Source organism: Octopus sinensis, linkage group LG19 (genome assembly GCF_006345805.1).
Source record: "Octopus sinensis linkage group LG19, ASM634580v1, whole genome shotgun sequence".
NCBI classification, from domain to species: Eukaryota; Metazoa; Mollusca; class Cephalopoda; order Octopoda; family Octopodidae; genus Octopus; species Octopus sinensis.
The window spans coordinates 47,819,201-47,832,922 of NC_043015.1; the positions used below are offsets into that span (position 1 = coordinate 47,819,201).

Genomic DNA, 13,722 nt, shown 5'->3' on the forward strand with positions numbered 1-13,722 from the left:
AGTATTTCTCAGATTCCCATATTAATTAACCCTTTAGTGTTCAAACCATCCACATCCAAATACAATGTGTTTTATGGTCAAACAGGGCCAGATCTGGCATCGCATACCTACCCTACAGTATCGTTCTAAAAATATACATTCACATCATCAAAATCGTGAAGCTACAAGTTAATGCAGGATTAACCCTTTCGTTGCTGTATATATTTATACTCAGAGCCAGTGGTGATTTCAGCCAGGTTGGTATTGAAAGGGTTAAGAATTGTTTCTCTATTATATATTTTAACCATTTTGTTACCATATTTCTGTTGAGATGATCTGTGTTTCTTTCAATTATTTTAGATATAACAAAGTAAAAAGCACCATCCGTTCATGTCCATTGCCAGCCTCGCCTGGCCCCCGTGCCGGTGGCACATAAAAAGCACCATCCGTTCGTGGCCGTTTGCCAGCTCTGTCTGGTACCTGTGCGGGTGGCACATAAAAAGCACCCACTACACTCACGGAGCGGTTGGTGTTAGGAAGGGCATCCAGCCGTAGAAACACTGCCAGATCTGACTAGGCCTGATGAAGCCTTCCGGCTTCACAGACCCCAGTCGAATCGTCCAACCCATGCTAGCATGGAAAATGGACGCTAAACGATGATGATGAAAGAATTTAGTAAAATAACTTAGCTTACATTCAGCTAGTGTTAGAAACATAAATTGTGACTAATGTTTGGTGGAAGATTTTAATTCAAAACTTATGAAAATAAGACATTTGTACAACAGAGCCAGAGCCAGTTTCAGCCGGGTTGGTATTGAAAGGGTTAAGAATTGTTTCTCTATTATATATTTTAACCATTTTGTTACCATATTTCTGTTGAGATGCTCTGTGTTTCTTTCAATTACTTTAAATATAAGAAAGAATTTAGTAAAATAACTTAGTTACCATTCAGCTAGTGTTAGAAACATAAATTGTGACTAATGTTTGGTGGAAGATTTTAATTCAAAACTTATGAAAATAAGACATTTGTACAACAGAGCCAGAGCCAGTTTCAGCCGGGTTGGTATTGAAAGGGTTAAGAATTGTTTCTCTATTATATATTTTAACCATTTTGTTACCATATTCTGTTGAGATGATCTGTGTTTCTTTCAATTATTTTAGATATAACAAAGTAAAAAGCACCATCCGTTCGTGTCCGTTGCCAGCCTCGCCTGGCCCCCGTGCCGGTGGCACATAAAAAGCACCATCCGTTCGTGGCCGTTTGCCAGCTCTGTCTGGTACCTGTGCGGGTGGCACATAAAAAGCACCCACTACACTCACGGAGCGGTTGGCGTTAGGAAGGGCATCCAGCCGTAGAACACTGCCAGATCTGACTAGGCCTGATGAAGCCTTCCGGCTTCACAGACCCCAGTCGAATCGTCCAACCCATGCTAGCATGGAAAATGGACGCTAAACGATGATGATGAAAGAATTTAGTAAAATAACTTAGCTTACATTCAGCTAGTGTTAGAAACATAAATTGTGACTAATGTTTGGTGGAAGATTTTAATTCAAAACTTATGAAAATAAGACATTTGTACTACAGAGCCAGAGCCAGTTTCAGCCGGGTTGGTATTGAAAGGGTTAAGAATTGTTTCTCTATTATATATTTTAACCATTTTGTTACCATATTTCTGTTGAGATGCTCTGTGTTTCTTTCAATTACTTTAAATATAACATAGAATTTAGTAAAATAACTTAGTTATCATTCAGCTAGTGACAGAAACCATAAATTGTGATTAAGGTTTGGTGGAAGATTTTAATTCAAAACTTATGAAAACAAGACATTTGTACTCAGAGCCAGAGCCGGTTTCAGCCGGGTTGGTAAGGAAAGGGTTAATTAAAAGTCACTGTGAATAATTAAGCATCACAGTTGACAGAATACTCTGAATGCTGAAAGGTTAAACAATTTTAATATCTAACAACAATCTACTATTAACCCTTTAGTATTTAAATTGGCCATATCCAACCCAAATATTCTACCTGTTTCATGTTTAAACTAGCCAGATCCAGCATCTCACACCTAACCTGCAATGTCATTCTAAAAATACACAAGCATATATATAGGCGCAGGAGTGGCTGTGTGGTAAGTAGCTTGTTTACCAACCACATGGTTCCGGGTTCAGTCCCACTGCGTGGCACCTTGGGCAAGTGTCTTCTACTATAGCCTCAGGCCGACCAAAGCCTTGTGAGTGGATTTGGTAGACGGAAACTGAAAGAAGCCCGTCGTATATATATATGTATGTGTATGTGCTTGTATGTCTGTGTTTGTCCCCCTAGCATTGCTTGACAACCGATGCTGGTGTGTTTACGTCCCCCGTTACTTAGCGGTTCGGCAAAATAGACCGATAGAATAAGTACTGGGCTTACAAAAAAGAATAAATCCCGGGGTCGAGTTGCTCGATTAAAGGCGGTGCTCCAGCATGGTTGCAGTCAAATGACTGAAACAAGTAATAGAGTAAAAGAGTATATCATTGAAATCTCAAAGCTACAAGATAATGTATGATTAATTCCAAGCAATGTAAATAAACAAGCCGTAGGAACATTGCTAGATCAGACTGGGACTGGTGCAGCCTTCTGGCTTCCCAGACCCCAGTTGAACCGTCCAACCCATGCTAGCATGGAAAGCAGACGCTAAACGATGATGATGATGATGATGATATATTTAACAGAGTAATCTGAGGGCTAGAAGGCTAAATTAATTCTACAGTAATCTTTTTATTATCACCATCATCATTTAACGTCTTTTCTATGCTGGCATGAGCTGAACGGTTTGACTAGAGATTGCAAGATGGACATCTGGAACAGAATTATGGTAACAATAGAGTTAACAGACATGACCAATTGGGGGAAAAAAATGATGTTTATGTGTAGTGCTTAAGAAGCTGAAGTTCCTGAAGTTATATAAAAATCATAAGTCAAACAAAACTCACGAAAAAATCTAAGTTGTATTTTAAGTTCCTGAAAAGTCCGCCAACCATAGCAGCTAAATGTATAACATGTGTTGGTTTAGTCCTCTCAAACAGTTCTTCAGTTTGTTGCCTATCTCTGAAAATAAAGATAAAAATATAAAGAATAAACACTGCTTGTGAGAGCAAGCGTTCACAGCCACAACTCCCTTAACCCTTTTGATACCAACCCACCTGAGACCACCCTTGGTTATATGATACAAACTTCCAGTTTCAAAATGATTTAAATTAAAACCTTGCTTCTACAAGCACAAGGACTGGAATTTAGGGGAGAGGGCTAACCAATTACACTGACCCCATTATTCAACTGGTACTTATTTCATAAACCGTAAAAGGATGAAAGGCAAAGTTGACCCCAGCAGAATTCAAACTCTGGACATAAAGATGGAACAAAATACTTTGCAACATTTTGTCAGGCATGCTAATTAATCTGTCAGCTTGCTGCCAAATACTAGCTTAATAATCTTTTCTAATATAGGCACAAGGCTGGAAATTTAGGAGGAGGGGTTAAGTCGATTACATCGACCCCAGTACTCAACTGGTACTTAATTTATCAACTTCAAAAGGATGAAAGGTAAAGTCAACCTCAGCGGAATTTGAACTCAGAACACGAAGACATAAAATACCACTAAGCATTTTACCTGGTGTGCTAATGATTCTGCCAGCTCTCAGCCTTACTAGTTTAATATTAGCTTAATAATGACAAGGGTATTTTATTAAATTCTTCGTTATTTTGAAAATTAATTACAACAAAGGCAGAGTATTTCAAAAGAATATGTAAACAAAAAGGATTAAATCACAGCCCACCACCTTAAAAAATGATAAAGCATAATGTGGTCCTGAATTCCCGGCACATAGGAATAAGCATGGATGGTCATGGATAGAACATTTTTGGTCACCAGTTTATTTAATCAGGGTTGAGCTGAGTTTAAACAAAATCTTGAGAAAAATATATTTTTGCTCCTATAACAGCTGACTGGTCATTAATTAATAACAAGTCAATCATCGTCATAGCCATCACTGTCATCATTGTCGTTTAATGTCCACATTTTCATGTTCAGATATGAAGTCCTGTCTGACATGCATCAGGCAGATTTTCTACAGCTGGATGCTCTTCCTGTTGCCAACCCTCACTTGTTTCTAAGCAAGGTCAATCATTTTTCCATGGCCAGACAGATTTCAGAAGCTTGCAAATGAAGGATGCCACTCGCTTGTCAGTGACACTCACTTATAATGTCAAAGCAGGGAGATATACACACACACAAACAAAAATATATATATATATACACACATATATATCCCTGCCTTTGGTAGACAGAAACTGAAACAAGTTCATTGCATATATGCATATAAGCATGTGTGTATGTCTGTGTCTGCGTTTGTGTTTTATATATATATATATATATATATCATCATCATCATCATTTAACGTCCGTTTTCCATGCTAGCATGGGTTGGACGGTTCGACCGGGATCTGGTAAACCATGGAGGCTGCACCACGCTCCAGTCTTGATTTGGCAGTGTTTCTACAGCTGGATGCCCTTCCTAACGCCAGCCACTCCGTGAGTGTAGTGGGTGTTTTTCACGTGCCACCATCACAGGAGCCAGCGCAGGCTGGCAAATGGCCACGATCGGTTGGTGCTTTTATGTGTCACCGACGCGGACGCCAGTCAGGCGACGCTAGTAACTGCTACGCTTGACCGGTACTTTTACGTATCACCAGAACTGGTGTCTTAACTACAATTACCATTCAAATTTTTGATGTTGACGAACTTGACTCAACAGCTCTCCTTCTGAACAGCGAGTCACTCTATGATCCAAGGTTAGCACAGCAGGCTATCCTGCGAGCCATGAACTCACTTAATTTGCCGGGTCGAAAACACAACAATGCAGGACTTGGAACAAGTATAGTGTTATTAGACGCTCAGGAAAGGGAAGAAAGAAGGAGGATTTAATGTTTCGAGCGGAGCTCTTCATCAGAAATACTAACTTAATTTCTACAGCTGGATCCACGGTCGAACAATGATGATGAAGGAAGGGAAGACGGAGGAAAAAAAACGGCCAACGATACACATGTGGTCACATATTGAATGGAGATATATACATATATATATATATATATTTTCGAAACCAATTTGTTATCTAAATCTCACTTTTATAGAACTTTCCATGATGTTTCACGATGTTTGGGAATCTCGGATGTTTTTTCGGCTGATGAGTACGAGTCACCTATATTTACTGCAATTTTTGTAGCCTTATTAAAGATGTCTTCGTACGAAACAATTGTACCGATATATTGATCCATTCTTGTTGTTTTTTACCTATTTATAATCACCCCACTTTGTCGTATGGTTAACACAATATAGATTTCTGGTGCATCCAAGTTAAGTACCATATTCATGTGAATTCAACAGAACTCACTTGAATCTTAATTGCTTATACCGAATATATATATATATATATACACACACACATCCACAACACATATATGCATATATACAATGAGCCTTCAGTTTCTGTCTACTAAATCCATTCACCAAGTCTTGGTAAGTCTGAGCTCAGAAGAATGGGGTTAGGAAGCAAATGTCTTACCAAACAGCCATGCCTGTGCCTATAAAAAAAAACATTTATTCAAAATCTCAGTTGAAAAGGAGATTAGTGTTGTGACTTAGCTTCAGGCTTACTGGATTAGGATTACATATCATTAACACCACAAATACAACAACAACAATAATTAAACGTTATTATTTGAATGACAAAGTTGTTGATCAGAAAATTGGGAATAATGATACTCACAGAAGATCGGCATCTTTTGAAGATAAAAATATCCATTGTTCATTAGGTTCTTTTTCTTTGTCGTTAACAACTGTTTTAATTGCTTGTCCAACCAAACCTGATCCTCCAGTGACAAGAATAACCTTCTTCTCTGAGGAAGTCATGTTTCTCTGCAAAATATTTGAAATATTTTCTGTTTGAAAATCTCTGTAATTCAATAATTGGACATTAGTTTTTTTTAGCTTTTATGGGTAAAAATAGGGACTTTTGCTCGCACTTTTACCAGCATTGGTTCTGTTTTGCATAGGAAAGACACCAATCTTCTTCAGACAATAATTGTCAACTGTTAAATTCATAATCATCCAGATCCTGAGAAGATTGTATTCCACAGCTGGAAAGTTCTAAAAATCAACTCTTTACTCTTTTACTTGTTTCAGTCTTTTGACTTTGGCCATACTGGAGTACTGCCTTTAGTCAAGAAAATCGACCCCAGGACTTATTCTTTGTAAGCCTAGTACTTATTCTATCGGTCTCTTTTGCTGAACCGCTAAGTAACGGGGACATAAACACACCAGCATCGGTTGTCAAGCGATGTTGAGGGGGGGGGGACAAACACAGACACACATATATACGATGAGCTTCTTTCAGTTTCTGCCTACCAAATCCACTCACAAGGCTTTGGTCGGCCTGAGGTTATAGTAAGAGACACTTGCCCAAGGTGTCATGCAGTGGGACTGAACCCGGAACCATGTGGTTGGTAAGCAAGCTACTTAGCACACATCCACTCCTACGCTTACATTCACAGATGCATAACTGACATGGCACAAAGCGGTTTACTGTTAGGCTGAAGATCAAGGTCATGCCTACACAATATTGCAGTCATGAGCACGCTGTGCCAGATGGTTGTTGTTGCATTGTTTTAAGAAGTTCTGTTCCTTTTTGGACAGACTTCATATATGTACCAGTTTCCAGGAATGTGTTTAATATGTAAATTAGTATATACAATAACGTTACACCACTATATTTAGTGGCTGTCTAAGCAATGAGTTCCTGAATGATTGATGGGTTCTGATGAAGGAGCAAAAATTCCTGAAATATGGCATATGTGCCCAGTACTCAGTTTTCCAACTTCGATTTCCTTGTTTGTTTATATCCGATGTCCCAAATACGAAATGTTGTAACAAAAATCAGTGCTGCTATAATTTCTATGGAAAATCTAGAGATAGGTGTAGGAGTGGCTGTGTAGTATGTAGCTTGCTTACGAACCACATGGTTCCGGGTTCAGTCCCACTGCATGGCACCTTGGGCAAGTGTCTTCTACTATAGCCTCGGGCCGACCAAAGCCTTGTGAGCGGATTTGGTAGACAGAAACTGAAAAAAGCCCGTCGTGTATATATGTATATATATGTGTGTGTGTGTGTGTGTGTGTGTGTGTGTATATATGTATGTGTATGTGTTTGTCCCCCCAACATCACTTGACAACCGATGGTAGTGTGTTTACGTTCCCGTAACTTAGCGGTTCAGCAAAAGGGACCGATAGAATAAGTACTAGGCTTACAAAGAATAAATCCTGGGGGTCGATTTGCTCGACTAAAGGCGGTGCTCTAGCATGGCCACAGTCAAATGACTGAAACAAGTAAAAGAGTATAACCTTAATACACTTCATTTATTGGCTTGAATGTTTGTCTGAGTATCGAAGTAAGAGAGAGGAAGTCTTTTAAAAGCAAGCAACTAAATGAAGGTCCATGGCTCAAAATTAATCATCATTCATTTTTTCATTCATTTCTCTTACAAAAAAAATTACATAATTTCATTCCTCTTTTATTGGTTTCCAAAGAACTTGTTTGTTGTTCTGTTCTTTTGTTTATTTACTACTAACACATTTATTTTTCTTAAAATTATTTATTATATCCTGTTAAATTTGTTCTCAAGAAAAACCTACGTAGACTGATGCAACTGTCAACCGTTAGTTAAGTTAAGTTAATTTTTTGGCTAAAAAAGCAAAAGCAAGGCCATGTAGGAGGACATGGAGTTATGTACAGGGAGGGTGTTCATGCAAAGAGTTCAGGCCATTTCTGCTCAAGAGAGTCTTTGAACTGAGCAGTCGTCGGAATCTTCACTATCTCGTCCGGCAGCTTATTCCACGGATCCGCAACCCAGACGGAGAAAGTCCCTCAAAAGAAATAATGGTCTGTACAACAGAAATAAAGGTGGTGAGCTGGCAGAATCATTAGCACGCCAGACAAAATGCTTAGCGGCATTTCATCTACCGTTACGTTCTGAGTTCAAATTCCACCGAGGTCGACTTTGCCTTTCATCCTTTTGGGGTCGATAAATTAAGTACCAGTTACGCACTGGGGTTGATATAATCGACTTAATCCCTTTGTCTGTCCTTGTTTGTCCCCTCTATGTTCAGCCTCTTGTGGGCAATAAAGAAATAAGAAATAACTGTATATTTATCAGAACAAAACTACATATATGACACTACCACATACCAGGTTGAGCCAGAAGGTTTTTGCTGATTTTCACTAGTGCCTCTTGGCAACTTGTATCTCCATGTTATATCATTAATTTGATTCAACTTGTTGTCCAATCATTACTGAATTGTTTGTTCTTTATTGTACAGCTTTGATTATGAGTGGTGAAAAATTGCAATTAGAGCCATTTTACAATACCTGTGGGAAAAAGGACTGAATGTAAGGGCAGTGGCCAAAGAAACTAATGATGTGGAAAGCCCAAGAACTGTCAACGAATATGTGGCATAAAACCGGTTCAGACGTTTCAAAGAAGGTGACACCAGATTTGAAGACAAACCAAAGTCAGGGAGACATTCTATTATGGAAGATGAGGTCTTGCTTGAAATGGCTGAACAACAGCCAAGCACAAGCACTCATACATTGTCGGCAGAACTTGGTCCTTCACAAAGCACGAACTGACACATCTGTAAGCTCAGCCTTGAGAACAAATGTTGTCAAGAAGTTCCTCAAGAAGTGACTAATGACTAGGATCAACAACATGTGAACATCTGCAAACAACTGTTGACAAATCCTCGAGATGCCCATTTTTGGCACCAAATTCTAACTAGGGATGAAAAATGGGTCTATTTTCATATTCCTAATACAAGAAATCAGAGGCTTTGTTCTAGCCAGGCTTCACAACTTGTCAAACAATGGTGGTTTGAACAGGAAGCCATGTGGTATGTTTGGTGGAATTTTAAGGGGGCATTGCACTTTGAGCTTGTCCCTCATGGTCATACTGTGAACACTAACTATTATGCTCAAAAACTGCAGTGAATATATGATGCTTTGAAAGCCCGCTACACAGCATTGGTCAATCAAAGATGTGTACTCATACAGCATGACAATGCTCCAGCACTCACTGCCAATATGACCAAGTGCAAACTTGAGGGGCTGGAAGTGCTGCCTCACCTGCCTAGAATCCATGCTTTTCACCATCAGATTACCACCTTTTTTCGTGCCATAGCTCATTTCCTGTATGGACGGAGGTTCAACAATGTGGATAAGGTTGATAACAGGTACAGGGAGTTTTCTGCCTCTAAACCAGTCAAATAATATAAACGTGGAATTGAGCTTCTAGTACAATGATGGTACAATATATCCCACTTGGGTGGGGTATATTTTGATGAATAAATCCTTTACATATGAATTTTATATAACCTATTAACTAACTGACGCTTAAAACACGAAAAACTTTTAACTCGGTCTGGTATAACCACACCTAATTTTTAACATTGAAGTTATTTTCAAATAAACTCAAACTTTAGATACGTTCATGTCTACTACAATGTTACTGAGCCTCTGCAATCACTCAACTTGCTAGAAATAACAATCAAATCTCTTTAACTTCGATAAACAAACTGTAGCTAGCATTAAAATCTGCAATTCGAAGTTATCATTACATACGTAATCAGCCTGTTATATTTACGTACATGTGGCAGCTAGTTTGATCTAATGATATTGTGCGCGCTGTGACAATGGCCAACTCCCAAATAGTCAGGTAGATAATGGGCGCTGCTGCGACCCGCTTATTGAGTAATAGACGAAAATTTCGTTATTTTGCCGTAATGAGTTGAAAAGGAATAAGGTTCCGCCTGGCGGAAGTATCCTGGGTATACGTGAAGTTTTCAGTGGTCCTCCAACGTCTACAGGGTCGACTCAATCCCTATAGCACTGTTTTACTGGGATATGCAAACAGTAGTCAACGTCTTACAAAACTGGCAGCGATATATCTTAAACCTCATAATTGTCAACATAAATACAATGTACGAAGGATATTTGGGCTAATACAAATCTAAGCTTTCCTAATCTGTATATATATACTCATGTATACAAAGCTGTATATATATATATATATAATATATATATATATATATACCGGAGTAATGACATAAATGTGAAACAAGGCGGAAAAAAGAGTACTTAGTGGTAGAGTAATATGCTTTATTCAAAAGCAGCAGAAAATTCAACAAAACCTGTCCGACGAACGGGAACGTGAAACTCAGAGTAACAGGTTTTGTTGAATTTTCTGCTGCTTTTGAATAAGTGTGTGTGTGTGTATATATATATATATATATATATATATACCGGAGTAATGACATAAATGTGAAACAAGGCGGAAAAAAGAGTACTTAGTGGTAGAGTAATATGCTTTATTCAAAAGCAGCAGAAAATTCAACAAAACCTGTCCGACGAACGGGAACGTGAAACTCAGAGTAACAGGTTTTGTTGAATTTTCTGCTGCTTTTGAATAAAGTGTGTGTGTGTGTATATATATATATATATATATATATATATATATAGGGGCTAATGCAGAAACGCACCTTCATAGGCACTGAATCAAAGTATTTTAGCGCTTGTTACCTTCACCTATGAAAGAGAAAGTTTGAAAATTCGTGGCAATACGGGATAGTTTGATGTTCTCTTTTACGTGGTTGTAAAAGAAAAGGTAAAATCCAAAGAAAACATTATCAAAATTTGAGATGAGCGATGGTTTGAATTATTAAATGTTAAAACAATATATATAGAGAGAGATTTTATGTAATATTTAAGTCCTTTTGTTTCTTTCCGCCAACAGAGATTCCGCCGATAGAAGTTGCTGAAAGTAATTCTTGTAGTCAAATTATCACGAGAAGCACAATGGTTAGAATTGACATAGCCGTTCTTATATACAATATATATTATATTTAAAAACAAACGTAGAAGCTCTTAGTCTGGGGGAATAAATTAAAAATAACATTAATTATAAATTATACGTTCAGAAGTTGAAACATAATTAACGTCAAACTTAAAATAATTTTTTTTTAATTACTGTAGAAGATAAATGCGTTTTCATACGTTCGAATAAAAAGTTCTCTAACTCACCCAGGAGATTCGAGTGGCAGAAATGGAATTAGGAAGTTGCAGGGCAATAAACAGTGAATGCCACGTTAAATGGGATCAATAAATTCCAGCGGTGTAACAGGAAAACACGTTTCCCTTTTATTTATAGGCTTCAGAGAAAATCTCGATTCACGTCGTCGATTTAACGTCGAGTTTTCCGTGCTTGCATGGATCCAACAGAGTTTACTGAGGCAGATTTTTTACGGCCAGATGCCCTTGCTGTAGCGAAAACACTTACGTGTCTCCAAGCAAGGTGATGCTTCCTCGTGGCCCTGGCATGTTTTTGCAGATTGTTAGAAATGAATATCATTCGTTTTACAGGAATCACTCGGTTGGAGATGTAAACATAGGTCGTATTCCTACACATACAAATGACATTTCTGATAATTTTTTTCGCTTTAATGATTAGACGTTTATGAATCTGTGTGTGTGTGTGTGTGTGTGTATGTGTGTGTGTGTTTGCGTGCATGCGTGCGTGCGTGCGAGTGTGAGTGTGTGTGTATGTATGTGTACTATGTCTTCTATCGGTTTCCATCTACTAAACCCAGGCACAAGACTATGGGCGATCCTTCGGTATAAGTACACACGGCGGAATCTGCCGTTACGTTCTGAGTTCAAATTCCGCCGAGGTCGACTTTGCCTTTCATCCTTTCGGGGTCGATAAATTAAGTACCAGTTACGCACTAGGGATCGATGTAATCGACTTAATCCCTTTGTCTGTCTTTGTTTGTCCCCTCTGTGTTTAGCCCCTTGTGGGTAGTAAAGAAATTGGCATAAGTACACACGTGACTTTGTTTACATTTCTAATGATAACAGAAACCCTTTTCTCCCACCCCTAACCCTAACCTCTCCATATATATATATAAAAAAAACACTTTCTTAAAATGTATCCGGTACTTATACTGAAGTTACGCCAGCCAGGCGAGACTATGGTCAGCCCGGAGCTGTAGTAAAAGACAGTTGCTCGAAGTGCCACACAGGGGGACCAAACCCAAAACCGTGTGGTTGGGATGCAAACTTCTTAGCCACACAGCCAAGCCAAGCCTATAATTATTGTTTTTTAATCTGAGGTCAACCCTGTAGCGCTGATTCGAAACCGAACCACTAAGTAACCGGTCAGACATCATGACTGAACCACAATGGTGATCGGTCCTCTAAACGACCAATCGGCGTCAAGTCATCGCGTAATTCGAGAATCTTCGTGTGGCCTATAAAAGGCCGTTTTTGGCGATGATTAATTGCAGAAAGTTGAGGCGGCTGAGCAATATGTGTCTCGATTCTTGCTACACCAGACGGCACGCATTTTTACAGCCAGATGACCAGAAAGGTGGCTAAGACATATGATGCAGATAGATGACAAGAACCTCTGGCGCCAAGAATATAGCACAATTACCGTAAATCCTCGAGTATAGTCCACCCTTGAGTATAATACACATGGGATTTTTAGGGGGCTGTACCTCTGAAAAACCTAAACCTTGTGTATAATACGCACCCCTTCTCTAACTTGAGTTAAGGAGATCTATATAACGTCCTTGGTTTGTAAAAATGTATACAGTAACGTCCTTTATTATTATTGTATATATAACATAATGCAAACGTGTAGCTTTCTTGTGCATTTTGTTTGCAGAAAATAAAGAAATAACAGTATTAACATTTAATAAATGTTGCTTACTGCAAGTTATGGATGATTCTTTTATGACTTCATTGCTTTCAGGCTTAGCAAAATGCGTCTGAATAAACATTGCCGGACAGCAAATAGGGGTTAGGACATTGCTTTGAAAATAATTTTCATTTTAAACCTCGTATATAGTACGCACTAGGGATTTTGATCTTTAAATTTTGGGATAAAAATGCGGATTATACTCGAGGATTTACGGTATTTCCAGTTTTGTGCGGCAAGACGCATGTTGACGTATCAGTAGATTGCTTTAAGCTCCAAGCAGTGTCTCTCCCAGTTATCTAATTATTGCTGTTACTATCTGTAAAAGACCAACGCAGTTTCTCTTTATGTGCGATAATAAAATCTTCTGCTCAATGTTCGCGGGTGTTGTTCAGTTATTTCTACACGCAGCCACCTAAGAAATTATTTTTGGATTCATTTACTCAACTAGTCACTGCCACAAGACCAGACCAACAACTTACAGACCGCGGCAACACTGACTAAATAGAACAATGGTCGACTGTGTTCCAGTCACCACTACCCCCTCTCCTGCATTCAAACATGGCCTAGCTATGACTACATATTGCAGTGTGTTCTTCCCACCACCTTTTTTTTCCGGCGGGATAATGTAATTTGAGGATTTGGCTGCCACTTTTAACTATCGATCGACAAATATAGAGAAGTGACTTCATTATGTTAAGTGAAAAATTGGAGAGGGGCGGCGGCGGTGGTGGTGACGGCGGCGACGGCGGTGGTGCTGGTGATAGTATGTCAATGTTTTGCCCTCACTCTGCCCTTACCTGAAAACTATTACACCAGATGTTGTTACCTGAATGAAAGCTAATCTCCACAGGATATCGACTCTGATTAATTATCGTCCTGCCAACGTCTCAGGTGACTA

General features: G+C 38.8%; 1 protein-coding gene across 3 annotated transcripts in view; it reads right to left on the bottom strand.

Moving 5' to 3' along the window:
- LOC115222310 (GDP-L-fucose synthase) overlaps window positions 1-11,320 on the bottom strand; it is a 28,713-nt gene extending 17,393 nt beyond the window's left edge. The window contains exons 1-3 of one of the 3 annotated variants that reach the window (XM_029792491.2): window positions 11,144-11,320; window positions 5,784-5,932; window positions 2,952-3,066 (exon numbers count right to left, since the gene is read on the bottom strand). In XM_029792491.2, coding sequence (XP_029648351.1) covers window positions 2,952-3,066; window positions 5,784-5,926 — 258 coding nt within the window. In that variant the 5' untranslated portion in view covers window positions 5,927-5,932; window positions 11,144-11,320. The other 2 variants (XM_036511476.1, XM_036511474.1) reach the window with 2 other exon arrangements.
- Window positions 11,321-13,722: the final 2,402 nt, after the last annotated feature.